The sequence below is a fragment of the Colias philodice genome, chromosome 9 (genome assembly GCF_061535455.1).
Source record: "Colias philodice isolate Cphi_HAF_F1 chromosome 9, ilColPhil1 Martin Lab GWU primary, whole genome shotgun sequence".
Lineage (NCBI taxonomy): Eukaryota > Metazoa > Arthropoda > Insecta > Lepidoptera > Pieridae > Colias > Colias philodice.
Window position 1 is genome coordinate 306,304 of NC_143094.1, and position 27,500 is coordinate 333,803.

Consider the following 27,500-nt stretch of genomic DNA (forward strand, 5'->3'; position numbering starts at 1 on the left):
CTAAAGTACTTGATACCATTTGTTATGAAAATGTGAAAGGAGACTATTTTTTGTGGGCCCACCAAGACTCGGTAACGTATAGTCATCAAAAAAAACGTGTAAAAATATAAAATTATATTATGAATTTTGTAACTTCGTTGTTTTACAAACGAAACCGGAATCAGGAAATCGAATTAAAAAGCCTTATTTTGATATCATCCCTGCTGTAGTGTGCTGTCTACAAACCAAGAACAATGGCCAACATTAAAAAAAACTGGAACGAAACGTTTTTATCGATAGAATGAAAATAAAACCAAAAAGCGAAAAAAATTGCCTTCAATAAACCACTTTAGAAACTGTTTTTATTCTTATTTATATGGAAGAATATGATTGATAGCACATTGATAGCGATTTTAAATCCTGTCATTTATCAAATAAAACAGTTTGTTTCTACTCAGCTAAAAAAATCCGTGTAACGAAATGTTATATCTATTGGCTGCTTTGACGGAATATGTCAGATTCCTCCTGTCGTAGCCCCCTGCGTCAATGTTTGCAATGAATGTAAACAATGTTTTTTTTACCTATTTAAAAATGATATTGCTACAACTTAAGAGCGTTTAATATTACAATTGAACATGAATAATAAAATAGCTGTGCAAATGGATACCTACCTATCCTAATATTATGTACCTACTCCTAGTCATAAAACATCACCTACCTAAATACCTACATGCCTACTTAACTAATAATTTCTTATTGAATCAGTATTCGCAATCGCTAAAATCGCATCAAGGTCCAGAAACTTGAGGTACACCCACTTATATCTATTTATAACCAAATCGGGTCTCTGTGTTTGTGGTACCTTCGTTGTGTCTGATTTCCGAGCTTTAAATCGTGACAATGTATATGATGTTTTCTAATATTTATTTATTCATTTATTAAAATATATTGTACCCAATGATTCGGATGGGTCACACAAGACAAATCGCTCATTATCAGTTAGTTTTTATGTAGTAATGAGGTGAAAGTTTGCACACGTATTTCTAAAGATTCCGGTTAAATCATGTAAAAGTAATGTCACCATTGTAATCTGGGGACTTCAAGGAACAAATTAACACACATTTCATTAATATACGCTAAGAAATTGAGGTGGGCCTATTCTCCAAACAAAAAAAATCGTCTCCTTTTATTAGGATATAGATTTCTGACGTCATTACATATTTGATATTGGATATGTTAATATCGTATCAAATGTGTATACTATTATTAAGATATTGATTTCTATAGCTGTGTACCGTGACTGATAGACACGTGTCATGTATTATATTAAACTATAGTAATATCGCTATATTGTGATTATTTATTATTGGTATTTATTTTTATTCTTTTGTTTAAAAGAGCTTTAGTAATCAGATATTTACCCCAATTATGTATACCAAATCTCACAAAGTACTATGTACAATCACATTATCCCACTGATATTATCCCAGTTGTATACGGATGCCTGTATGACGTCATAATTTGACATAATTCATATGTATGACAGGGTTAGCGAGCGTGCATCTCTTTACGCAACGCAGTTACGTTACCATCCATAATATACAATTGAAAGATCGTCTACTGATGCGTCGAGCACACGTCGCACATAAGTAACATGTCAGTATTACGAAATTAAAGGCTTAATATCATCGATAATGTTGCATAAGAGGCTGTCGCAAGACGCTGATAACTGCCAAATGAGGAGAAAGTAGTCGAGTCACGATCTTGATAGTGCAAAAAGGCTTCGTCCTGCGCGTGCGCAGAACGAAGGCTTTTACAAGAGCTAATGGATTGTTTCTACGTTCGAGAAAGTTGGTCCCATTAGTGGAAAGGAATTTTAGTATGCTCGGATTTGGATGAACTTTCGTTTTGCTTTGCCAAATCTGTATTTTCTAATATATTTTAATAGGCTTTTATAATATCATCGATTTCCTCAATTTAATGAATATATACGATTAATTATTTTGTGAAGAATTATTTTTAGTTTTTTATTTGTTAAAATGTCACACGCCGAAAAACGAATGCCAAATTTTTCCATAAGCTCAACACGCGACGTGTAGATTGTCCGGTATTGTAATCGTAAGTTTGAATGTCTATTTTGTATTGATATCATACCGTGTTTCATCGATAAAGCTTGCATTAAGATAGTTTATGACCTTACTAAGAAGATAGTAACTATCTTAGTTTAAGATAGTATATTATCCTAATGTAAGCTGTATCTAAGAAACATGGTATGATGTAATGACATATACATATGTAGATGATATTTGTATATCTTAATATATATAAATCTCGTGTCACAATGTTTGTCCTCAATGGACTCCTAAACCACTTAACCGATTATAATAAAATTCGCACACCATGTGCAGTTCGATCCAACTTGAGAGATAGGATAGTTTAAACATGTAGGTACCACGGGCGAAGCCGGGGCGAAACGCTAGTACTCGTATATGGGTCTTTGTAACTTGTTTTGACGGCGCCATCAGCAACGTGATTTAACTGGTTATGTATTAAAATAATCTGATATAGAAACCCGTTAAACCAAATGCTCTGAAGCGATACTATCTAACTATAAACTATGTCTTATTGGGAAACATTTGTCCGGTTTGTTTCGTCGAGATATTTAAATTCTTCACTATATTTATGAAATAGTCTTTATGAGAATGGATGTTTAACGTTATAGAATGTTTAAGTGAATACTATAATTTACCATAATATAAAGAATTATATTGCAGGATGAGCGGATAAATATAAATAATTATTTGGCTAGGTAATTTGTTAATACTATAAGACAACTAGCTTTCCGCCCACGGCTTCGCCCGCGTTTTCAAAGAAAACCCCGCATAATACCCTTTCCCGTGGGATTTCCGGGATAAAACCTATCCTATCTCTCAAGTTGGATCGAACTGCACATGGTGTGCGAATTTTATTATAATCGGTTAAGTGGTTTAGGAGTCCATTGAGGACAAACATTGTGACACGAGATTTATATATATTAAGATAAACACTTTAAATATTATTCTTCTCTAGATTCACAGTGATCTTTATGTGTCTAAGGTTCATTTCAACATACAGACAAGCAGAGAAAAATAAATAAATCTACACCACAGATCGCTGACACAATGTTTCAAATTAAGTAATAACATACGCAACTTTGTCTTAAGTTCAGATGTAGAGGATTATAATTTATAACGATTTATGACATAATATGAATCTGGCACCGATCTCATTCCCTCGCGTGATGCAATACAGGAAAGTGATGCTAACTCGCTCACACTCACTATATGCATGTCGAAATTTAAGATATTTATCACTTTTACTTTTTATATGGTTATTGTGTTATATGAATAACCAAGACAAAACAAAAAAAATATTTAAAAAATATAGTTTTTTTTTATTATATTTATAGCCATTTCTATTATGATATTGTTATCATCATTTCAATCATTGGCGAAAATAATTTTCAATCATGAAAACTCAAAACTGTGTCTACTTGACCAAATAATATGATATAGGTATTAATATCTACGATTTGTGATAGGGTAGTAAATAATGTTAGTTGTATACTAACGTTGTATAAAAACTACTGAACCGACACATTAATAAAAAAATTTAAAAAAAGAATCATGTTGATTCTAATAGGCTACTAAGATAATACAAACATGAAGTGATCAAATCGAAACCAAATACGAATGACATCACAATCTTATAAAGCACATATAACATACAAATATTAAAATTGATTTTCGAAAATAGACTATTAGTAAATATTAAACGATCCTTTAAATAGATATCTATAGATAAACTATTGCTGTGAGGCTCCTAGTTTAACATAAGAACTTAAAACTTATGGCTAGGGAGCCAGGTGCAAATTTGGTTCATTATTTCCTCTCAAGAGATAATTCGTCAGACGCATGAGAGTATAGTATTATAAAGCCTCGTGAACGTCAGCTGGCGCTCGGTTGGGGGGGTGAGCGGTTGTAGCCTCCCACGCACATAGGAAAAAAAATACATTCATTCATTCATTTCCTCTCAGCTAAAAATTTGTCAAATTGTAGCTAACCCAATATCTCAACGAAAAAAAATAGTCAGCTGGTTACAACATGGTGTATTATACGTCAGCTGGTGTCTCGAACATGAATGTTAAATTTATTTTCCGTTATTTCCTCTCAAACAAAAATTTACCTGATGATAGATATGTAACTGTGGATAAATATATATGTCAGCTGGCTGTATCTTGGTGGAAAAACCGTCAGCTGATACGGGAGGCTACAACCGCTCTTCCCCCCAACCGAGCTCCAGCTGACGTTCACGAGGCTTCATAATACTATACTTTGATGCATTTTACTAATTACCGCTTGAGAGGAACTTGGTCATAAAATCTGCTGCTGGCTCCCGGACCATTATTAAAGTTTATTTTATGCGACATTTATGTCTTCATTGTTGATATTATAGTAAATGTTACCGAACAAAATATTAACCCTATACGTATCAACATAATAATTAATGTGACAAATTTTACAAAATAAGTTTTACTAGAATTTAAGTATTTTCATTAATTGATGATGGTAGAATATGAACGTTGATGTCTTTTGTTCGTGGTAAATGCTATAAGAGTGGCGTTATTTATAGAATTCACATGTTCATATGAAAATAAATAATCATTAGATATTTAAATATACATTATGTTTAATAAGAGATACGTTATTTTCATCATTAAAGGAGATTATTTTATTCACACAATAAATATTCAAAAATTTTCTTGTGTACTTAATAGGCACTTAAGATTTGAAAGATATTTTTTGAAAAAAAAAAATATTAATACGATTATGCGTCCGGTATACAATTGTTAATAAAATAAATAAATAACTTAAACCCACTTTACATTAAACAAACCAAAACAATTATCAATTAAACCAACAAATAGATACAATTCACCAAAATAAAAACAATTAGAAAAGCAACATAATGTGCGACTTACCGAAAGATCTTGGAGTGAGGCGCGCGCGCCCATCACAGCTTCATATATCGTCCCCCTCCCCCCCGCAGCACTTTCACCGCCCCGCTCCTGGCTCCCGTGTCATCTGCCGCTTATGGCTGACCAAGGCACTAATGGTGTAACAAATTTAGGACCTTTTAAGGGACTGAGATGAGGCTAGTATGCAAATCATTTATTCGCTGAAATTGTTCGTGAGAACAGCGTGTAAATGGGTCAGACTAAGGAGGTATATAGAAGGATCTAGAAGAGCTTAAAATATCCAACGACGAAGTGATTCTCTGATCTCGATTTCGATTCTCTGGTAGGAATTGCTAAATCAGTTGCCACTACAAAGCTCTAATGATGAAAGCTTCTAAAAGACGATGATTGACGGTCCAAGTTTTTCAAAGTTAACAATTGTATGTTTATTATGCATCAGGATGTTTGATAAGCTTATTTTAGCGTATAGAAAGAATAAATCTGAGGATATCGGAACTCAAGTGCTAAAGTTCTATAAATCTTTTCTCTTCACTAATAAGCTTTTTGTGAGCTTTTTTCTCGCCTAAATTCAAAAATCTAAAATTTATTCTAGTTTATAATCTTGTTTCAAAGCAAGTTCATCTAGCTTGCAATTTTTGTAGTCAAATGTGAACAAAATGCGAACTTATTAAAGAGAAGTCCTCCGAGTGACCTGTGCGCGTATGCTTGTCTAATTACATGCTATTACTCTCAATTATTTACTAGGTAGTCGTTCTAGATTGCAAGTACTTGATATGTTGATACGAATCAAGTCGACAATTATTATGCATTTTTTTCTACGAAGGTGTTTATATAATATTAACTAGCTCTCCGAACGTGGCTTTGCTTGAATTGAGGTAGATATTTAAAATCTCTGTCAAATGTCACTATAGTATATTTTTTAATGAAATCTGGCTTTTTTAGTGAGACCATATCATACAGCTTTTGGATTTGGGAATAATAACATAATATATTTTGATCAGACTTCATAAATTACTTTTTTTTATTCTTCCTTTTTTTACAGATTTGAAAATCCATGCTAGAACCCTACATTATTCACACAGTGTCACCAAGTCGTGTTACTCTCCACCTCCACCTTTTGCTTCGTGGTCACATTGCACCTCTTTCAGCCTTTTTTAACCTTTTTAAATTACATTCAAAACAAATCTGTATCTTTGATAATAATTTACGGACTTTCAATTTTATGATGATGTAACTTTAATATCTTATCCGGTGAGCAAAAAGTAATGTAAACACTATGTATTTAAGAAAGTAATGTATGTGTATTTACATGCACATTGATAGATCTAACCGGTAACTCAAATAATGACAATCGACATAAAAGCGCCATTGGAAAGTTATTTTTATAAAGTAAATGTTTTATTTCGGTGTCGCTTTTGTACAAGACTGTAAAATATTCGTAGCGTGTAGAATATTTGCATGAAAGTCAGTGAGATTTTATTGCAAAATCAAACGTAGGTCACTACACTAACTTTACTTATTTTCATTTTGCATTACTTGGAGATTATTTTTATTGCTCTGTAGTGTTAAATTAACTATATTTCTATCCAAATTTATAATTATTTAAAGTACAAAACTTAAACTTAAATATGTTCTTAATGCAAAAACCTCAATTTGAGAATCTCTATCTCAATAGTATATTATCTCCAAAATGACGGACAAATCCACGAACGAAACATTATCAAATTTTATTTTAAAAGAGTTCCCTAAAAAAATTAAAATCCCAAGCGTCAGGGAGTATCATACTAATCTATATGCTTCTATATACACAACCTATCCAATACTAATACTAAATCTATATACACAACCTATCCAACTGTAAAATGAATACAGTCACATTCAACATGTAACTGGTAAGTTGGTAACATAAGAGGAGCAAAAGTTCAGACGTTACCTTTCTACTGACCGGCGACCGCTCTCCGACCGCCATCTTCCGCGGTCGCAATCGCTTGCGCAGAACATTCCAAATTTTACTGTTGCATTATTTTAGAAATGAAATAATGTTAACGTTGTTCAAGGATTATGTGTGTATTATCATGTTTTCAATTATATTGTAGCTGTAAAGTTTTCTGGCTTAGTAGTTAATTGATTATTGAAGGCAATATTAGCCATAACTCTAAGAAAAGTCTCTACTTATAAATATAAAGTTTCAATTTCATACAAACATATTAACCTCTTGGTTCTTCTAAAATTATTTTTGTATGCAAAACTCACTGGAAATCTTTTTCTAGATTGAATTTATGATCGAAATAATATTCGACATTTAGACCAAATAAATTTAGAAGTTAGTTGATATTATTCAAACTTGAAGATATTTTTAAATAATGGACCAAGACACTTAAATATTGCATTCGGTCAAAACAATGTGGCAAATTGGTTTTAAAAACAATAATGAGTAATGACGAATGACGAGTGAGGTCAGAGGTTGAAGCGCAAGCGCAGCAGAGGTTAGGCAATGTGCTGGCAGACGCTGTCGTACGGCTAACAAAAAAATATTATATGTATTGCAATTTGTATACACTTTGTGTTGACCGAATATTATAGTAGTTATTGTGGACTTAAATTTAATACTTAGACATTATTTGGAGACAGATAGAGCTAGGTACCATAAAAAACACTTATTAATTTCACAGCAACGTCAATAATCTGTAAGCTTTATAAGCCATAACTGTTACACTGCTTGTTAAAAGACCTCCCCAAAGAAATCAAAAATAATTTCCTTATTTCTAAGCTCTAGTAAAAACCACGATATAGGAAAATAAATTCATTTATTATCCTTTCAATAGTAACACAAAAGTGAACATACTCAAAAGATTATAACTTATAGGTATTCTATTGTTTCGACCTCAGTTATGTTGCGTTTAAAATATACGCAAGACTTAATTAACTAATCGATGCGTATTCGTTGTGTGGATATATTTCATTATATTGATTAGAAAGTCAAAGCAGGCTCGTCAATGAAAATATAATATGATATGAATTTATATAACTCACGACTAATACATTTATTTAAAGCAAGGAACTTTAATTTTGAGGTATGTATTGTACCTATATTGGGGGAACTCTGCAATTTCTGCGTGAAATATACTACATACATAGGTGTATTTTGATAAAATGTGACTATGTTTATGTTCTCCTTGCAGCGATGATGCAGTACATATCAATAGATCAGCTACTATGTATATCAAATTTCAGAAATATTTAAATAGTTTTATTGTATAAATGAAAAGTTTCGATGAGTTGTTTGAATTGAAGATTGAAAATTAAATTTCAATACCAGTTTAATGTACTGTTAATAATCCCACTTTGATACAAAATACATGTTTACATAATGTTACCAACTATTCAATTAATGTAAGTTTTCAAAAATAAATCAGAATAGCAATATTTACTCTTACAAAATTGCTAGCGTAATTCTATGAGGCGCAACAACTTCGAGATATTTTTTTCCAATCCATTATTTACATACGTTACCAGTAACACTTCAATAAATTTACCCTATTAAAAAGAAAAAAAATCCATCATAATCATCATCAGAATTTGATTGTCCACTGCTATGCTGGACGAAGGCCTCTTCCAATGCGTGCCACTGAGCCCGGTCGACGGCCCTCTGCCGCTCAAGAACTCCGCTAGTTTAAATATAAATGTATTTTTTTTTTAATTATATGTTATTTTTAGGAAGGAAGAAACACGCTATACAAGAGTCTTTAAATTTTAATGACCTATTAAATTAGACATTTTATAGGTATCATTACAAAATTTTTCTTCCCAATCTTTAATTATTTAAGATTCAAATCAAATTTTTAATACTTTTAACAAGCCAAACGATCCTGCATTGCAGATTGGTTTGCCTATATATCGATAGTTTGTTAAAGTATTCCCAATTTGAAAGTGATAATTCTATTACTGTTCTAATCAAAGATAAAAAATACAATTTGGAATTGTTTTCTAAAATTTATAATATACTTTTAGAAAGTAGCAGTTCTGTAATGGAGATTATAGTAAAATTTTCGAGGATTATTATTAACTAAAGGTTAAAAATAAAAGACACGTTCAGTCTAATTTGTTTTATTTGTAAAAAAACAATCATAATTGAATACATAATATGAATGAGCACGTGCGCTTGTTGCCCCGGAAAAGAAGTGGTCTTCCGGGGCAAGAAGGAGCACCGGCCGACTCGACTTAGCCATAGAGGTGAACCAAAAGTTTAAATTATCCAAAGAGTCATGATTACTTACTATGTATGAAATCACTTTACCAGTAGCAATCGTCCAATAATAAATTAATCATTTAAAGTACGTTAATTATAGTCCTTTGGCAAATCAAAATCTCACAAGCATTAATATTATAACATCGAAAACAAATTAACTCAATGTATTATCAAAATTGTATTCATCACTGGTAAAGTAATTAATGAAGAGTAAACTGTACATAATATTACATTAAAATTACATAATTTATATTGAGCTTGATCATTGCTTTATACGCGTAGAAATAGAAGATTTATTTGTGCAATAATTAGACACTTTGTGCGTTAAAACTACCACTGAATATCATAAGTTATTACTAGCATTTGTACCAAATTTTGTCACATTCACAGGCAATCGGTCACGGGTCGGCTAAGGAGTGTTTAATCTAAAGGAACTAATCTAGTCGGAATGATTCGCTCGTTCCATCGCGTCAGCTAGCGAACATGGCAACATGGCTCCGGCGGACACCCGCCGTCACTAATTGACTAGCTTGGTTAATCGATTCACGTTTCTCACTAAAATAAATAACTTACACACGAAGCTTTTGCAACGACGAACTACGCTTAGCTAAGATTATAAATAATTTGTCCAACTAATATATTAATAAATTCAACCAGCGACTGGCGGCTACTTAAATTATAAATACGCTAATTCACAATTGACGATACGATTAATCTGTAAATGAATAGTCTCTACAATACTTAGTTTCAATAACGAAACTTAATCGATACGAAATGCTGAAAGTTGAGGTTCCTTTAATTATATTTGCGCCTCTCATGGAGCAACACTCGAAGTATCTAAGGCGTGTTCTGTTGTCTCCTCGTCTGCGGGCGAAGACGTCTCTGCTTGTTCATCCAGTGTCGTGTCGCCTGGTACAGCTTTGTCGTCATTGGACGATGGAGCCTTGTCTGCACTTGCGGATGTTTCGACGTCAGAACTTGGTTGATCATTGCTGTTTTCCATAACTACTTTCGTAGGATGTTTATTTATTGTTGGGACATAAGATTTGGTAATTATTTCGAAGTCTTTCTTGTCAATGGTCCCGTTGTTATTTTGCGGGCTATTGTCAGATACGTACAGATCTATAATGGGCCTTTTAGTTGTCGGTTCTACTTTGTCATTCGGTGGTGGTGAGTCAGTTATGCTATCTGATTCTTCATCTTCGATCTCTACGTTCTTCTGTTTGTTAACTGAGGGCTGGCTTTTACTTTTGAAGGGAACCTCTGTAATGGAATTTAAATTCCAATTATTGTTTTTACTTTTGTAACCAGCGTTCACCGGAATCAGTTCTTCAGAGTCCGAAATCGTGGTAGAGCTTGAACCGTGATGTGCGTCGGGTGAGTCAGTATGATCGCTAATTAAAGCCACATCACCGACTAAATTAATTAAATCATTCAACACACTATTTTTCCTTGCCCGGGGAGGTTCCACTATCGCCGCACTTTTTTCGTTATCGGGAACTATTTTGATTAGTTCGACGGCATCTGTGGCAGTCTCTTGGGAACCAAACGAGGTGAGAATAAATTCCGTTGTCTCCATGTTTTCAAGCGAGGTGTCGCTGCCGAGTTCCATTTTAGGTATCGAGTCTGACGATAAATCGACATTTAATGGATTAGCTGTAGAAGACGATAATTTGTCATCTGAGCTATTGTCGGTTACTTCGTGAGGATTTTGATCGCTTGTTTCAATTAGTAAAGAGCTCGGTTGATTTTCTGAACTAATATCAGTGGTTAATATTACTGACCCTTTTGATTCTAGCACATTTTCAGTTGTCTGTGGCGTTATCACATCTGCACGAGGTTCTTTATAACTATTTTGTCCCTCCACTTCGTCTCCCAATATTGCCGCACCTTTATCCGATGATATTTGAGCCTCATCTGTGGGTTTTAAATCTTCAGCAGACTCTGTGGTAGGAATATCTGTTGTACTCTCCATATCATCTGTTGTCTCATCTGAGATAAAGGAGGGAATGTTAAGGATTTGAGTAGGAAGAACTGATCTTAGATTTATCATAGAATTTTCTTTCGATGTAGAAGATTCCGTGCTAGATAAATCATTTTTAGTAGAAATACTAGCTGATGTTAATTCCTGTTCAGATACATTTTCCGTAGAAATAGGCATCCCATTTGTCACAAATAACATCGTTGTTGGTGATTCTTTTATAATAGGTGCTTCAGTTAATATTTTGTCATTCAATGTCATGACGTCATGCATGGATACGTGTTCGTTGTCTAAGTTTTGTTCTTGTATAATTTCGTCATCGTGGTTACCGACTACAGTAAGATCATCGGGTATCGGTGGAAATGCTGGATTATGATCAAATAGCGATGGATCCTCCTCTTCAATCATAGGAGCTTTTGTTGTCAGCGGACTAAGAGATATAGGTTGCGATGGACCACCCATCAATATCAAATTTGGTACATTTGAAGGATATATTTCGCTGTTTAATGAATCTTGTGTGGAAAAGCTTATTCTTGAAGGCGGTGAATCACTGCCCTTTTCGTTATTATTATCTTCCAATGATGGTTTAGAATCTGAAGATTCGTTTAAAGGTGATTCCGTTTTAAGATCACCAGTTGTCTTTTCAGATGTTACTTCGCGTGGAATAAGTGGAGATTTCGATGATGAATATTCAGCGACGTCCATATTATGAGGTGAGGGTAAGATTTCCTTAATCTTAACATCAGTAACGACAGGTATTTCCGAAACGGGTGTGATTTCTTTGATAGTAATCTTTGGAACCGTGGGCTCGATTGGCAAGGAATCAGCACTGATGTTGACCTCCACAGCAGGTGTGCTCGATACAGATGGTGTCATGCCATGGACCGATGTAACTCCTGTAATGAGAAAATGTTCCAATAAATTTTAATTTTTTTTTTCCATGTAAATAAATTATGCATATACCTAATAATTTAGACTAAACTGATATTATTTGAAATTGTTTGATATTTTTAGTCACATCATTCAAATGTTTTTGGCGAAAGACTCGGGTTCGAATCCCGCCTCATAATCGAATTTTGTCCATCATTTAAAGATTTATATCATTTTTTTTAGTAGTAGAGCTTATACTGAAACTCTGAAATACAAAGATAAACTCCAACATTTCCATTCAAATAACCGTTTTGAAGCGCTTTCATTACAATTTGAATAATTAAAGTTTTGCTTCTCTCGTGAACGAGTTATCCCCTAAATCAAGAGCAATTCCTACCTTTATCAGAATATGTAGAAGAATTAAAATATTTACCTCTAAGCGGGCAGTTATCATACTCCGGGCAGCACCTGCCAGGCACGAGGCGCGGCTGGCAGTCATCCCTCACGAAGCACGCGATGCGGCGACAGACCACCTCGCCGCCCTGGCAGTAACACACGCGGCAAGGGTCCTGCGGGTCTACTAGCTTCTCACCATTGCCGTATACACGACCCTCTTGCTCACATTCTGAAATTAGGATTTCGGGGTTTAATTTTGAAACAGACTCAAAATTCAAACATTTATTAGATAGACTTCTTATAAAAAAAGCACCTTTGAATCATCATAACAATTTTTAACATTTACCACAAAAACAACAACAACAGATGTTATATTTTTTCATGTATGCATACAATTTATGATAAGAAATACATTAATAACATGATCTATAAATAGAGTTCTAATTAACTTCTAAACCAATTATAGTACAATAGAAAAACTGGTACAAATAATAGGGAAAGTGTTTAGTAACTATATATACACACCGGCACAATTAGCGGAACAGAAAAAAAAGTGAGACTATGAGATAATAACGCATATATTTAACGAAAATGTAATTAGACACAAAATAACAAATTAATTAACATCTTTTAACAACGACTTTGAGAAGTCTTTCGTTATTTTTATCGAAAAATAAAGAAATTTTAAATAGGTGAAATTTTTAGATGATTATGAACCATCACAAAAAATAATAAAAGTAAGCATTAAATGATTTAACAAAATAAAATTAAAGCAAAATTAATAACGAGTGTTTCCCCCTCTTGCTCTGATTACGGTTTCCATTCGTCTGGGCATGCTAAAGATTATGTTATCGATGATTTCTTGAGGCAACCGCTCCCACTCCTCAAGTAATGCGTTTCCAAGTTCATTCAGATTGTTGGGGGGTGGCATTCTGGATTTAACCCTTCTTTTTAGCAAGTCCCAGACATGCTCTATCGGATTCAAATCGGGGGAATTTGCTGGCCACTGCATCACCGGTATACCTACGTGGTTCAGATATGCCTGTACCGATTGTGCACTATGAGCACGAGCATTATCTTGCATTAGAATAAAGTCGTTACCAATAAATGGGGCAAATGGTACAACATGTTCTTCTAAAATGCCTCTGATATATCGATCTGCTGTCATGGTCCCTCCTGTGACTATCACTAACTCCGTGCGAGCTCCCAAACATATCCCCCCCCCAAACTATAATCGAGCCGCCACCATAAGCCACTGTGTGTTCAAAATTAGACTGTATGTGGCGTTCTCCTTTGAGTCTTCATATTCTTTGTCTCCAATCGATCTGTTTTAAAAGAACTCTGCACTCATCAGTAAAGAGAACCTGCTGCCAATCGTTCAAATCCCAGACGATGTTCTCGCGCATCGGTTTCTGTTCCGCTAATTGTGCCGGTGTGTGTATTTTATGAAATTTGTATTTTTTATACGTTTTATTTATTTTGTATTTTTAAAATAATCGTTCGAATTATGTTAATGACCGTAATTTACAGTTATTCTATTCAATGCAATTACTAACTGTAATTGAACAGTGCAGATAAATAAAAAAGTATTACCACACTGATAAGTTGGACAGCAGTGGTCCGGCCGATGCACAGCTTTACACCCGGGTCGCGGTTCGCAGCGCTGCTTCTCACACTGCACCTCCCCGCCGGAGCACGCGCAGCGCTCGCAAGCGCTGGCCCCGGGAAACTCGTCCCCGGACATGTAGACCACATCACCTAGTGCGCAACTGCCTGGAAGACGGGGATTTCTTTGTCATTGATGTGAATAAGAAATGGTAACGGGCCAAAGTTAGATCCTAGAGGAACGCCACGTTCACTATAAGTAAAATTAATTTAATAAGAATTATAAATCTGAAAGTCTGTATATGTATATGTTGTTGTTTTTTTTATGAAAATTCTGTTTTCCTAGTAGGTAAGTTATTGATGTAACAAGTCATATTAACAAGCATTCTCACCTTCTTTTAATCCCAAATCCATGCTCGTCACATTCGGCAATGGGCCCAGAGGACCTGGAAATAAAGAAAATTTGTTTTAAATCATTTTGGGAAATTTAAAACTATAGAAACACTGTGTTTTGATAAGGTTTTGGTGTATAATTCTTCGGAGGAAATTATAAGAAATCTTTTCAAAAATATCTCACATTCAAATTTTAATATCAAAAAGCAAAGAACATAAAACTCTTAAGTTACAATATTATCAGCAACATACATAAAAAAACATGTTGGCATGTTATAGCCTAAAGCCAACGGTAAAACCCTACAAACTTTTAAGCCCACTTGATTCTCCTCAAAGACTTCATGGAAGGACCCTCAAGCAGAACCGTGGAGCATATAATGATGTCAACTTCGGACCATCCTATACGCTTCCTTGATTATTTCTTATTTGTGAATTACCATAACAAATACTGAAATATATAAACAAACTCATGTTCTAACTTCTTGTATATTACGTGATTTTTGATATTATTAAACCTGTAATAAATGAGGTAAGACAAATAACTACATATTAATCGAGTAATCACATAATAAAGTCTGACAAAGTACTTTTTTCAAAGAGTATTAATCAAATTCAGCAATATTATATTTATAACATACTTATTGCATATCGATTAATGTTCTAATGGAATCTTATTATTTAACTTGACACGTGTAAACTGTTATTTCACATATTATTTGTATTGTTATAATGGCAAAGCAATACTCATATAGTTGATTTGAAATTAATTGCCATCTATAGATCGGTCGTCATCTATTCCTTCCTGTGAATTTCTGATTTCGTAAATTCTTGTACATTCTAATTTTTTTCTAACATATAAGATTATATTTATAAACCGACAGTGCAGTTGTCTAGTCTCAATCGATAAAGGTTACCGTAGCCGAAATTCTTGAGAAGACTCCTCCGAATAAATCGCCACATAAATGACTTTTCTTGTACACAGGACGACATTATAGCAGTATAGCGTTCCACCGTAATTATCAAGCAAACGTAATCACATGATTTCTGCTCTAAATCCGTCGACTGCGAGAGTGAGAGAGTGATCCAAGTCATTATTTTCCCGCACTTTCGTTCCAAAGCCAATTATTATTTTTTTGCAATTAGAACTTATCTTAATCTTTTCATTTTCACGTCAATTTATCTAGCTTTAACAATTATTTACAGTTCACTCTTCATTAAAATTAGACGAATTATTTACACTATGAGAAATGCATGCAATTAATTTGTTTTTCACGGGTTATTAACACTAATGAGTTACTTATATCAATGTATCGATGATATTAAGCACGATATCTAAAATATTCTTGATTCGATTGTAATAGTAATTTCCTAAAGTTACCCAGGAAGCCCAACATTGCAAAGGAAATATTTCCTGCAATATGTTTCAATTGAAAAACTGTCAGCTTAAGCATTCGGTGTATGAGACAGATTGTTTTCATTGGAAACCGAATGATCGGAATAACTGAAGCATTGTATCCATTCAGCTGTTACCAGTTTAAGGGTTCACTAACTTCCCTCGTCGGATTGTGGAAAAACATCGTTTTCCGAATTCATAAAACGCACGTTAGCATACGAGTTACGTAAAGCCAGGCACGAAGGCATGTACAAATGCTAACCCAATTGGATTCCTACTCGCGGGCACTGGAGCGTGAGCTGCGTCAATGCAAGCGCGTGACGTAACGGAGATTGCTTTCGTGTTGTTCTTTGCAAAACGAGAAATGAAAATGCGTGTGTTGTCTTTATATTTAGGTAGGACCAATTTGGTAGGATCAATGGAAATCTTGGAGAAGCGGTAGGTCGGTCCAAGGAATCAATGTCTCGGAAAAACAAGCTGGAAAATACTTCTACCTCTTCTTTTTTATGGCATCTACATATTTGATTTGGAAATTCATTCACAGCAGTTTTTATAACATCTTCTTTATCGATAATATTGATTGGTAATTGCTAGTAAGAAAGAAACGACAATCCGGTCCTATCGGATGTTGTGCAACTACGAAATCTTCCGTTCATATTGAATGCTGAACTTTTTGTAGGTAACTTTTTTATTGTTTGTTTTCAACTTATTACATCGTTCAGAATCTATACTAAATATACTTTAAGATATCTACGAACAAAGTTACTAATTAAGATGAGATATTACAGAAACATGGTAGGCCTTCCTGCAATGGGAACTGGAAACAAAATATAGGATCATTATATACTCAATTGTACATATTAAGGAAAAGGCGTAAAAGCAATAATTAAATTGACCACAATAACACGCAGTAATCGATCAGTGAGGTTTCCTGGAGTATAGCATGTCGGTGTCGGGTGTCTGCTGGTCGCGAGGCATTGAGCCGACCCCGCCCTTGCGTGAACCCTAACGTGCCTGATACAGATGTAAGGTCAAGGGAATGATATTGACACTGAGAGTTCGTATTATTGCAGAATCTGTTATGTACGTAATATTGAAATTAATTTTCGTCTGCATAAGAGGGAATTAAAAAGTAATGCGCAGTGTTAGCGGCAAAATACTGAAGGAAAGTCTAATCCCATTATCTGCTCAGCAAATTCCTATTTCGAAAAGTATTAAAGACGATTGAAAGCAATGTCATTGGTTATAAAAATGAAAAAATACGTAATCTTTATTTTTAATACACATACCTACTAAGCTCGCTCGCTATTTTCCATAAATCCCCTTAATACACCAACACAAATGCCGCATATAAAATAATAAAATAAATAAAAATAAAATAAAAAACCTTTTATTTCATGTAAAGTAATGGAAAAAAAAATATTAAATAATGTAAGTATATAAATTTGTGCAAAAGTTGATTACATGAACCCCTCCTCAAGTGAGGGTGAAGGTCTCCTCTAAAGAATTCCATGTATCTCTGTCTTGAGCTATTTGTGGCCAGCAGGTGCCAGCTGTTTTTATCAAATCGTCTGCCCACCTTGTGTAGGGTCTGCCTTTGAGACGTTTGCCGATAGGGCCTTTCCACGTTGTTACCCTGCTGGTCCATCTCTCGTCCTTTAGCCTCGCTACGTGCCCAGCCCATTTCCATTTTAGTCTCTTAGCGTGGGTTAGAGCATCCTTCGCTTTGGTGGTTTCTCTAATTTTTGTATGACGTATTTTGTATATCTTTTTAATATTGAGCATACTTCTTTCTATTCCACGTTGGCAGGTAGTGATTTTGTTTTTTGTTTTTGTTGAATATTTCCACGTTTGACATGCATAGGTTAGACAAGGTAGGAGGCATGACGTCATGACTTTCGTTTTGATACTTGTTGGCATGTTACTTTTAAAAATCTCTTTCAATGACCAGTACTTATTCCAAGTGCTTTTTACCCTTCGATCTATTTCTAGTTCATTTTGTTTTCTGTTGAAGCCTATTTGTTTTCCAAGGTAGATGTAATTTTCTGTATATTTCAGATTTTCGTTGTCCACTGATATTCTTCTCTGTATACTATTTGTTGTGACCATTGTTTTCGAAAGATTCATTTCCAGCCCTACTTGCTTGCTAGCTGTGTTTAGTGTACCAATCATGTTTTGTAATTGTGTGCTAGATTCTGATAACAGGACTAAGTCATCTGCGAAGCGAAGGTGGGATAAGTACTTGCCATCAATGTTTAGTCCTGTTTTTTCCCAGTTGAATCTTTTTATTATGAACTCCAGTATGGATATAAATAATTTTGGAGACAGCGGGTCGCCTTGTTTCACGCCTCTTCCGATAGGGAACGTAGGGCCCGTGGTTTCCAGTTTTATTTTTGCTGTACTATCTTTGTAAATGTTCCTGATTATATTTATATACTCTTGTTCAACTTGTTGAGCTTGCAGGGCCGTCCAAATACTTGAATGTGACACGGTGTCAAAAGCTTTTTTATAATCGATGAATGCGATGTAGAGCGCTCTTTGCTGCTCTTGGTATTTTTCCATTACTTGCTCTAGAGTATGTATGTGATCAGTTGTTGAATAACGCTTGCGAAAGCCGGCTTGTTCTATTGGTTGGTTTGCTTCTATTGTGACACTTATTCTTTTGTTAATTATAGAGGAAAACAGTTTGTAAATACATGAGAGCAAGCTTATAGGCCTGTAGTTTGTGATATCTTTTGAGTCTCCTTTTTTGTAAATTAAAATTATTTCCGACTCTACCCATTGCGATGGTATTTCAGCAGTTTTTAATATTAGGTTAAACAAGAGTGTTAATGGCGAAATCAGCAGCGGCCAGGCAGTCTTTATGGCTTCGTTTGTAATGCCGTCTGGTCCTGGGCTTTTATCTGTCTTCAACCTTTTAATTTCTTGTAAGACTTCTTCTTCCGTTATAAAAATCTAAACACAAATATAGAACCTACGTCGTAATAAAGTGTAATATGCCTGATTAAGCCGGTTCTACACGAGCTATTTATGTCCGAAGTTAATCCGGCACAATTATCCGGCCTGCTGGGCTATGGACTCATTTCACGCTCGTGTGTACCGGCTTAACGCCTAATTACCTTATGAAGTATTTAGGGAACGTGCCGGGATGTTTTGGGCATGTTTCGCTTAATCACGGTGAAGGTATAAAGGTGATAACTTCTTGTTGGATTACGAAATAGGGTGAAGATTTGCGTTTAAGTACCTATCTTCTTCAAGGCGCGGCATTTTTATGTAACAACTCGCTTTGAAATGTTAAAATTAAAACATTTAAATGAAGAATTACTATATATTATGGCCTATAATCAAAGAATCTTAGAAATAGCTTATTAATTAGTAAAAAGGTACTAAAAGTGATGGTTATGAAGCAACATATTTTTGCCAAGCTACAAGTTATAGAAACTGAGCAATTTATTTAATAACTTAATTAGTCGGTTTTTCCTTTAATAAAAACTTAAGTGGATAAGATGTGGCTCACATGTTTTGACATCTAAAATTATTCTACACCTAGCCTGTAATGTTTTAAAGTTACAGCAAATATAAATAAATTGAGATTCAGAAATTTAAAATGTGTAAATCCTCGTATCCCCGTATAGAGAGCATGGAGCAACTGCAGTCACATCTTATCTGTTGATCAATATACGTTATAGACTTCGGTTTAAGGAGTAACTAGATCAACATCAGCATCTTACATCATCGGGAATCTTATCCAAGAACTCATAGTTCTTCTTTAGTCTTAACCACTGTACCAAAGAAAGGTTCATTAGAAATAACAGAACATGAATACTGCAATGATAAAGATATTGTTCTTATAGCCGGATACGTTCATCTATAATGAAGATAAGCGATGGGGAAATCTCGCGTATGCCACATCACGTCCGACTGTTCACGGCGTGTCAACACTTTCGTTTCCGCTTATAATAATAATTCTATGGATTCTGGACCTTTCTAGAAGCATTTGAGTGAGAAAGTTCATCTGTTTGTTGGTTTATTGATTTGATAGACATATATTCGCTATAGTTGTTTGTTTAATCTCTTGAAGTGTAGTAAGAGGTACCTATGATATGGTATAGTATGTTGAAGTGATATTTTTGATGATATCTGCCCCCCTATGCAAGTGGCTTTCTGTTAGCGTAGCGTTCAATAGAATAGACTACGAATGTATGAGATTGACGTAACCTGTAGATACGTTTATCTACAGCTTACGTCAATCTCATACATTCGTAGTCGTCTATTCTATTGAACGCTACGTACGTAGTCGTCTATTCTATTGAACGCTACGCTAACAGAAAGCCACTTGCATAGGGGGGCTGAGCAACCAATAGAAATCGAATTTCGATATAAATAAATGACCTAAAAGGACCGATTCCTACAAACAAATTACACTGGTCATCGTCTTATTCATACAAAAAAATCAATGTTAAACTCAAACATTTATTAATTTAATTACACTTCTTCTAGAAGCACTTTAAAACATAAAAGAAGGCCTGCAATTTATTGAGGGCGTGGCTAGTTATTGCATACAATTTTTGTCTAAACTGCTTATTCATGTAACCCCCAATATTGGCACATATTGCTGAGTTGTTTTATATTTATCTACTAGCTTTCCGCCGGCGGCTCCGCCCGCGGTTTCAATAAAACCTCGCATAGTTCCCGTTCCCGTGGAATTTCCGGGATAAAACCTATCCTATATTACTCGTGGATAATGTAGCTTTCGAATGGTGAAAGAATTTTTAAAATCGGTCCAGTAGTTTATGAGCCTATTCTTTACAATCAAACAAACAAAGTTTTCCTCTTTATAATATTAGTGTAGATGACACGTGCAACAACAATTTGATGACAACTTAATTCATTATTAAAATATATGAGGTAATAAATGTGTTTAGAGATACATTATTAATTATATTTTACTCGCCTCATAAATATTCAAAAATAAAACTTTACATATATTTTATAAGCTTTAAATAAATATTCTCGTCTCTTGCATCGATTATTTTTTTAAGGAAATCAGAATTAAGATGCGCAAAATAAAAAAATAATGTTTCCCCTTTTTTTGAGAACAAAACTGCTTTCATACGCTATCAGCTATCTTGATATTATTAGGCAGTGCTGGGTGACAATCCTACATACGTAACCGTGAATCATAAACTTGGTTTGTAATATTATTGTTTATTTGAAACAAGTTACAGTCGAACAATCAAAATTAGGTATGTAATAAAGGTTTATCTTTTCATGAACTTTATAGCAGTTTTATGGTTTCGCGAAAGAAAACAACCGAAATGATTCATCAATGTTTGCTCTGACGTAAGTTATTTGAACTATTCTGTATTGGAAATAGATTGTTCAATATAACATTATTCATAAGATAAAGCTGCGTTTACATTGGCTTAGTTACAAAATACAGCACGATACTTAACTGATCCTCATTAAGTTACATTATAATAATAAAAAATTAATTTTCTTAGAAATCTCTAACTTTGCTCATATAACTGAATTTTTAAAATATATAATAATTAATATAATATAGGGTACACGAAAATTTAAAAACCGCAACTAATAAATGTTGGCTGCACACAACACGCTACTCGGAAACAGCGCCTAATTTATTACATTATTATTATATCTTTAGTATAGTAGATCTTTCGCTATAAAAATCAGTAGGTATATTAATTAAGAATTAAAATAAGTTTCCTTATTTCTGATATTCGTTTTAGTTACAAGTATATAAGATTTACACAAACTTTCTTAATTTCAAGAATAGTTTTAAAGAAAAAAATTTAAATTCAGAACAACAGATTTTGAATTTGAAACCACGTTTGAAAACATGTGAATTTATCTAAAAAGTTACACTTAGCTTAGTGACCCAGTGTATACCGAGCTTTATGACCGTCTACATGATTCAGCGCACAGACTCATCTTCTTTACAAAGGTCACGTATACCTAGTATCATAATTAAGGCATATGCTTTGATTCCACATGATAATAGTGTTAAGGTTTCTACTTTCTAGCTAAAATTGGTGTTAAATTATGTTACTTTCCGAATATTTTCTGATATTCTCGGGTTAGTTTAAGATTGTATAACAGTTTGTTTGTAAACAAATATCTCGAAAATTAAATATTTCTTCATAAACTCACATTCAAATAAGAATTATTTAAATCAGTCGAACTATTTTATCGCGTAGCTGTCTATGCATTCTCCCAAATTAAAACTAAAGAAAACTGTACATTTCTACAGCATAAGAATTGCTCTTCTTCCTAAATTCTCATACCCAGTCATCAATGAACACGTGGCAATGTGAAATTGTCGGTTTCCTTGTCATAATATCAAGGTGCAAGTTACAGAGTGGTACGTGGCCGATCAATAGGCCTTCGCCCCGAATGTTTATCCAAATATCTACGCAAGGTTTCACAATATATTTATTTGGGTGAAAGATGACTCAGTTTTTATTGAATAACGACGTCGTTTGTTCCATTAATTGAAAATTAGGTAATCTATTCATCATCATGCATCTTTGTATTAGTATAAAAATATATCAATAAATAGATTGTAGAGAGAAAATCTTACTCCATCGCCTTAATAAAATAATAAATTACTAGCGGTCCGCCCCGGCTTCGCCCGTGGTACCTGCATGTTTAAACTATCCTATCTCAAGTTGGATATTTTATTATAATCGGTGGTTTAGGACACGAGATTTATATATACATATTAAGATAATTCGCAATGCTCCAAAAAGTTCTAGAAAACATGAATGAGTTGAAAATTGGAATTCGCGGAACCTCATTCAATGATGCGTCACTTGGGTCAGTAAATGGCAAACTTTTGTTTACAAGCGTTTTCGAGAAACCCAATCAATCAATACGATTACAAGTTTTTGGTAAATATTTACAAACCAAATAGATTTGGGAATTATTTGTTTGGTTTTCCTAAACTTTATTCTATTAGCTAAAAGAGCAAATAATTTACCAGACGTCATACTTCAAAACTTTTGGGTAAGAACTTGAAAATACTTTCGCATAAAAGTTTGTGCCGAATAAGGAAATTTTTTCATTTAGGTACTTTTTATTTGTTTAACAAAACAATTAAGTGCAATAATACAAGACGTCTCTTGTAAATTACCTTTCAACTAAATGGCAAATCTATAATTATATGATGACAGAATATAGACATTAATTCTACGAACATACATAAATATTCAATCGGCGATAAGCCTCAGCTGATTTAATCATAATGATGCGAGCCATTATTCATTATTGACCCCTAACACTGCAATTTACAAAACAAAATATCTATTATATTGTGGTTATTGTACCTTAGCCCTTTGAGTATAGGGAAGATGCAGATCATGTGTTTTAGATACCTACTGGAGGAATTTCTTTACAAGCATAGCCTAGACCCTCTTAGATCAGTCTTCTGTTCTGACACTTCGAAGAGTTACAATTTAGTGTAAGTTGGTTCAAAAATATTGTAAAATTCGAGAAAAAGGATTTTTTTTTATTCTATTGCTGCTGCTGTTATGAAATAAATAATTTTCGGTAAATGTATGAACCAGGTGTTTGATTCCGTTGAATCTTTTGAGTTTACATTGAGTTTAGAGTATAGTAATAGTTGCAAAAGTTATGATAATCCGATTTATAATATGTTTGAAATTCGTAAAATATTGAAATAAAAATAAACATTCCTCATAAATTCATCTCTCATAAATATAATTTCAGATCAGTCAATAACAGTAAATACGAAAAGCTTATAACTCGCAATATGGCGCCAGACGGCTGTAAATATGTTTAATTACCACCAACAGTTCCTGGCTTCGTTGGAAATCTCTGATTTTCCCCGTCTTGTGTAACTGCGCGTTTATTTCTATGAAAATATTCTGTTCACTTATCAGAGGAAATGTTCATGTTAACAATATGTGTGACAAAAGATTTGTAAATAAACGCGTAATAATTGTGCTGGTGCAATTTACGTCAGAAAGTAAAATATACGTCATATTTAAATAATAAACAATAGTTAATAGCTATTATGAAGTGTTTATGTTCTTTCATAAAATAAAGGTGTGCAAAATTTGTAAACAATGTTAGAAGTCAATTTAATCTCTAAACTTGTAGAACCTGTTGTGAACCTGCGAACCTGTAGTACCTTTTGGGATAAATGCCTCAAAATAAATAGAAAAACGTCATAAAATAGATTTTGTAAAAACAGCATTACAAAATATGTTCTTATCTACAATACATCTAACGGTAGAAGCAATGAAAACTACAAAGTAAGTGGCACAGATAACGAAGGAGGGCGAACCTCACGTTTTCTGCATTACGCTCTTAGAGCCCTCCAGATCCTCTTATAAGAACATACTTATGTTTTTCAACGAGTCTTAAAGAAAGAAGTAGGCATTATTATGTATGAAACAAATACATAAATGCAAATATTAATATCATATCAATATTTTAACCGTTTAAAAAAACAGTAAACCAAAATCCAATTGATAACATTAGACCTGCTTTAAAACTATAGATTTATACATTAATTGAATACTTATGTCCGGTTTTGTTGTGTTAAAAAGTAGCCTGTCACTTCCTGATCTTAAATTATGCGTAAAAATTGGGTCAATCGGTTACACCGTTGGACATACAAAAAATCCTTTCACACACTGCATATTCAGTGTTTGCAAAATGAAAGATTTGTGCAATAATACAAAAAATACCCTAATGCAATATTTTAAAGGCAGAAAAAAGGAATAAATAAATTTAAAATTTAAGCCAATGATACAGATGAAAAACTTTAAGATGATAAAGCTTAGCACTTCGTGTTCATTGTAAACAGGATTGGAGACATCACTTTACAACTACAATATTAAAGAAGAAGACGTATGATACAAAAGAAACAACTGCAAAAACCTGCAACGAATTGATGCAACGATGATGCATTCGAGTAACACTATGTAACGAAAGCGAGTGCAGGCTGGAGGCTGGCATATATTCGATCGCAGGCATTCCTCCAGATAGCGAGATGTCATTATGTAGCGAACCGCGTGGGGTATGTAGCTGTTTGTGTTAATTCATGTTTATTTTTGGTAGTTATGTTTGCAGATTCGAGTATGACGTTTTTAAATGTATTTATTTATGAGTACAGGTTTCTTTGAATTGTAGCAATTATTAGCTTGGCAGAATTATACCCTATGAAGGTTATGTTATAGAATATGGCTATATCAATAATAATTTATATGCATTCTTATTGTTTCATTCAGTGTTGGTTTACTCTGTTTCACTGCATTATCTACACAGTCGTTAATCTAGCTGAGAAATTTTATAAAAAATTAATGTTCAATTTACTTAGACTAAAGAATAAGACGTTACGTTATTGCCTTATAAAGGCGTATACACGGGTCCTGGGAAATATAAAACAGTGTGGAAAGGCGTTTAAATGCTGTCACGCATTAATAACATCGATTAGCGCACAATCAGCCGTCAAATGGCATAATAATCAACAATCGACAATGGCGCAATTAATCACGCACTTGAGACCGGGCGCTTTCAGCTGTTCAAATACTTTCAAGTTTCATTGTTCGAAATCATCTTACGAGGATACTACAACTTAAAACTAGTGGGAGTAGATCCTTGGCAAAAAGTAAATTGTAAATCGAATGGAATTTTTAGTTATGTCAACTAATGTGTGGAATGTAAACCCAGTCAAGACGAATCGGAATATTACTCATCGATATTTAACTAATTAATCTCTCGCAAATAATCCTCTATGAACGCTTAATTCATGTACGGCGTGGTTATTCACAAACAATTTCATTCAATATAAGTGTTTAGATTTCTCCCATTTTTTTATATTCACATACCACGACGCATTTTAATAACAGTTACTATGAAACGGTGCAAACAAATAGCTTCGACATTCTAGTATCTACACAGGCTTAACAAAACAGGCGGATTTGAAGAATTTAAATCCGCCAAACCTTCGAGGTCAAAGTGTAACCGTGAAATTGTCAAATTAAAGACCTGGCAGTAACTGACCACAGCGCGCTGTGAGTCCTAAGTGTGAGTCACGCGCGGAATGCCGCTCAGCAGGACCCCCCCCTCGCCTGTCTAGTACGCATGGGAATCGCATACCTGTGCCCGCAACCGGCGTCGCGCGCTAATCAGCGTGAGGCTATTAGTTTTGGTGATTCATAGATATCCGTTTTGGAAGATACGATGATTTTTGAAAAGATGGTATTTTATTTGGGATTTTATGTATGAAAAATGAGATTATGGAACAAAATTAAAAAATCTGTTATTGCACTACTGTAAAAAGTATATCTCCGATGCTGATGCCAAGGCCACTTTCTCCATTGCACTTTTTCACTTACACCTTCTTCCCTCTTTAGCGGAACGGAACATGTGTTATATGAATATTTATTCGTAAAAATGAATATTTATATGTAAAAGCAACTAGTACTGTCTGTTACTGACAAATCATTTAACAGCTATACATGTCATCTGACCCTGACCCTCCCACGGGGGCGGAATGTGACGTCACACGCCCACTCTCCAGACTAGACAATTGGGCAGGATGACTGCGCTAATCAACTAAATTAACTTGCAAGTGAAGCAATTTATAAACCAGACTATTATTCAAAACGTTATGAAGACTATAGTTTAAGAAGATCAGTATTTGCAAACAATAATGTATAACAATATAAGAAACAAGAGCAACAACAATGAGTAGACCTTGACTCAGGAAATATTTGGGGAAGGGAAACTTTAATAATGTTTAATCGACCAGTAACCAGAAAGGTATCATATTATATTTAATTATGAAATCTAAAAATATAAAAACTTTAAATTGAACTTGTTAATAACTCATGAATTAATCTACAATTAAATACTTCTACTTCCACTTCTCTACTGACTAACAAAAAGATTTAGGAATTTGAAACTGCACCATCCTAAGTAAGACATAGAGTTAAATTATAATAGTTAGCGATACTATGAATGATTTCAGCCCGTGGTTTTGTCAAAATTAGTTCCAAGTTTTAGTAAAAAATATAAATTGATTGCCACGATTAAAATCGCGTGTTTGATACATACATTTATTAATAACTTAAAAACTATCGAGTTATAATAAATAGTTGTTAATACGACCTAAATTAAAAAGAGCAACAAGTGGAAAACATTCCTCACTCGACGAAACCTGATCACTAGACAATGGTGCAATGTGCTGACTGCGACTGTTACAAAATAGATAAATGCTCACTAATAAATAAATAAGCTTATTAAATAATAACTATTTAATTTATGTCTTATACTTGGTTTATAACTTTTTATAGAATTGCAACGATTACAGTATTTATGGCAATTTATGTCATCACGTGGCATGGTTTTAGTTATAACTAGCTGTTGCCCGCGACTTCGTCCGCGATTACGTCGTTTTTCGTCATTCGTCGTTTAAAAAAATACGTGACACTTTATTTTTGAATGTTCTTAATTGTCTCTTATAAAAATAAACTACATTAAAATTTAATACTCTGATAAGAAAATCTTAAAATCGGAGGACATCGAAAATCTGAGGAAAACATGAATTTGATTTAAATTC

General features: G+C 33.9%; 1 protein-coding gene across 1 annotated transcript in view; it reads right to left on the reverse strand.

Moving 5' to 3' along the window:
- Positions 1-9,087: 9,087 nt before the first annotated feature.
- LOC149485528 (uncharacterized) overlaps positions 9,088-27,500 on the reverse strand; it is a 55,585-nt gene continuing 37,172 nt past the window's right edge. Inside the window, exons 3-6 of the mRNA XM_089698780.1 lie at positions 14,490-14,543; positions 14,086-14,265; positions 12,530-12,721; positions 9,088-12,122 (exon numbers count right to left, since the gene is read on the reverse strand). Coding sequence (XP_089554906.1) covers positions 10,060-12,122; positions 12,530-12,721; positions 14,086-14,265; positions 14,490-14,543 — 2,489 coding nt within the window. The 3' untranslated portion in view covers positions 9,088-10,059. The remainder of the gene's footprint in view (positions 12,123-12,529; positions 12,722-14,085; positions 14,266-14,489; positions 14,544-27,500) is intronic.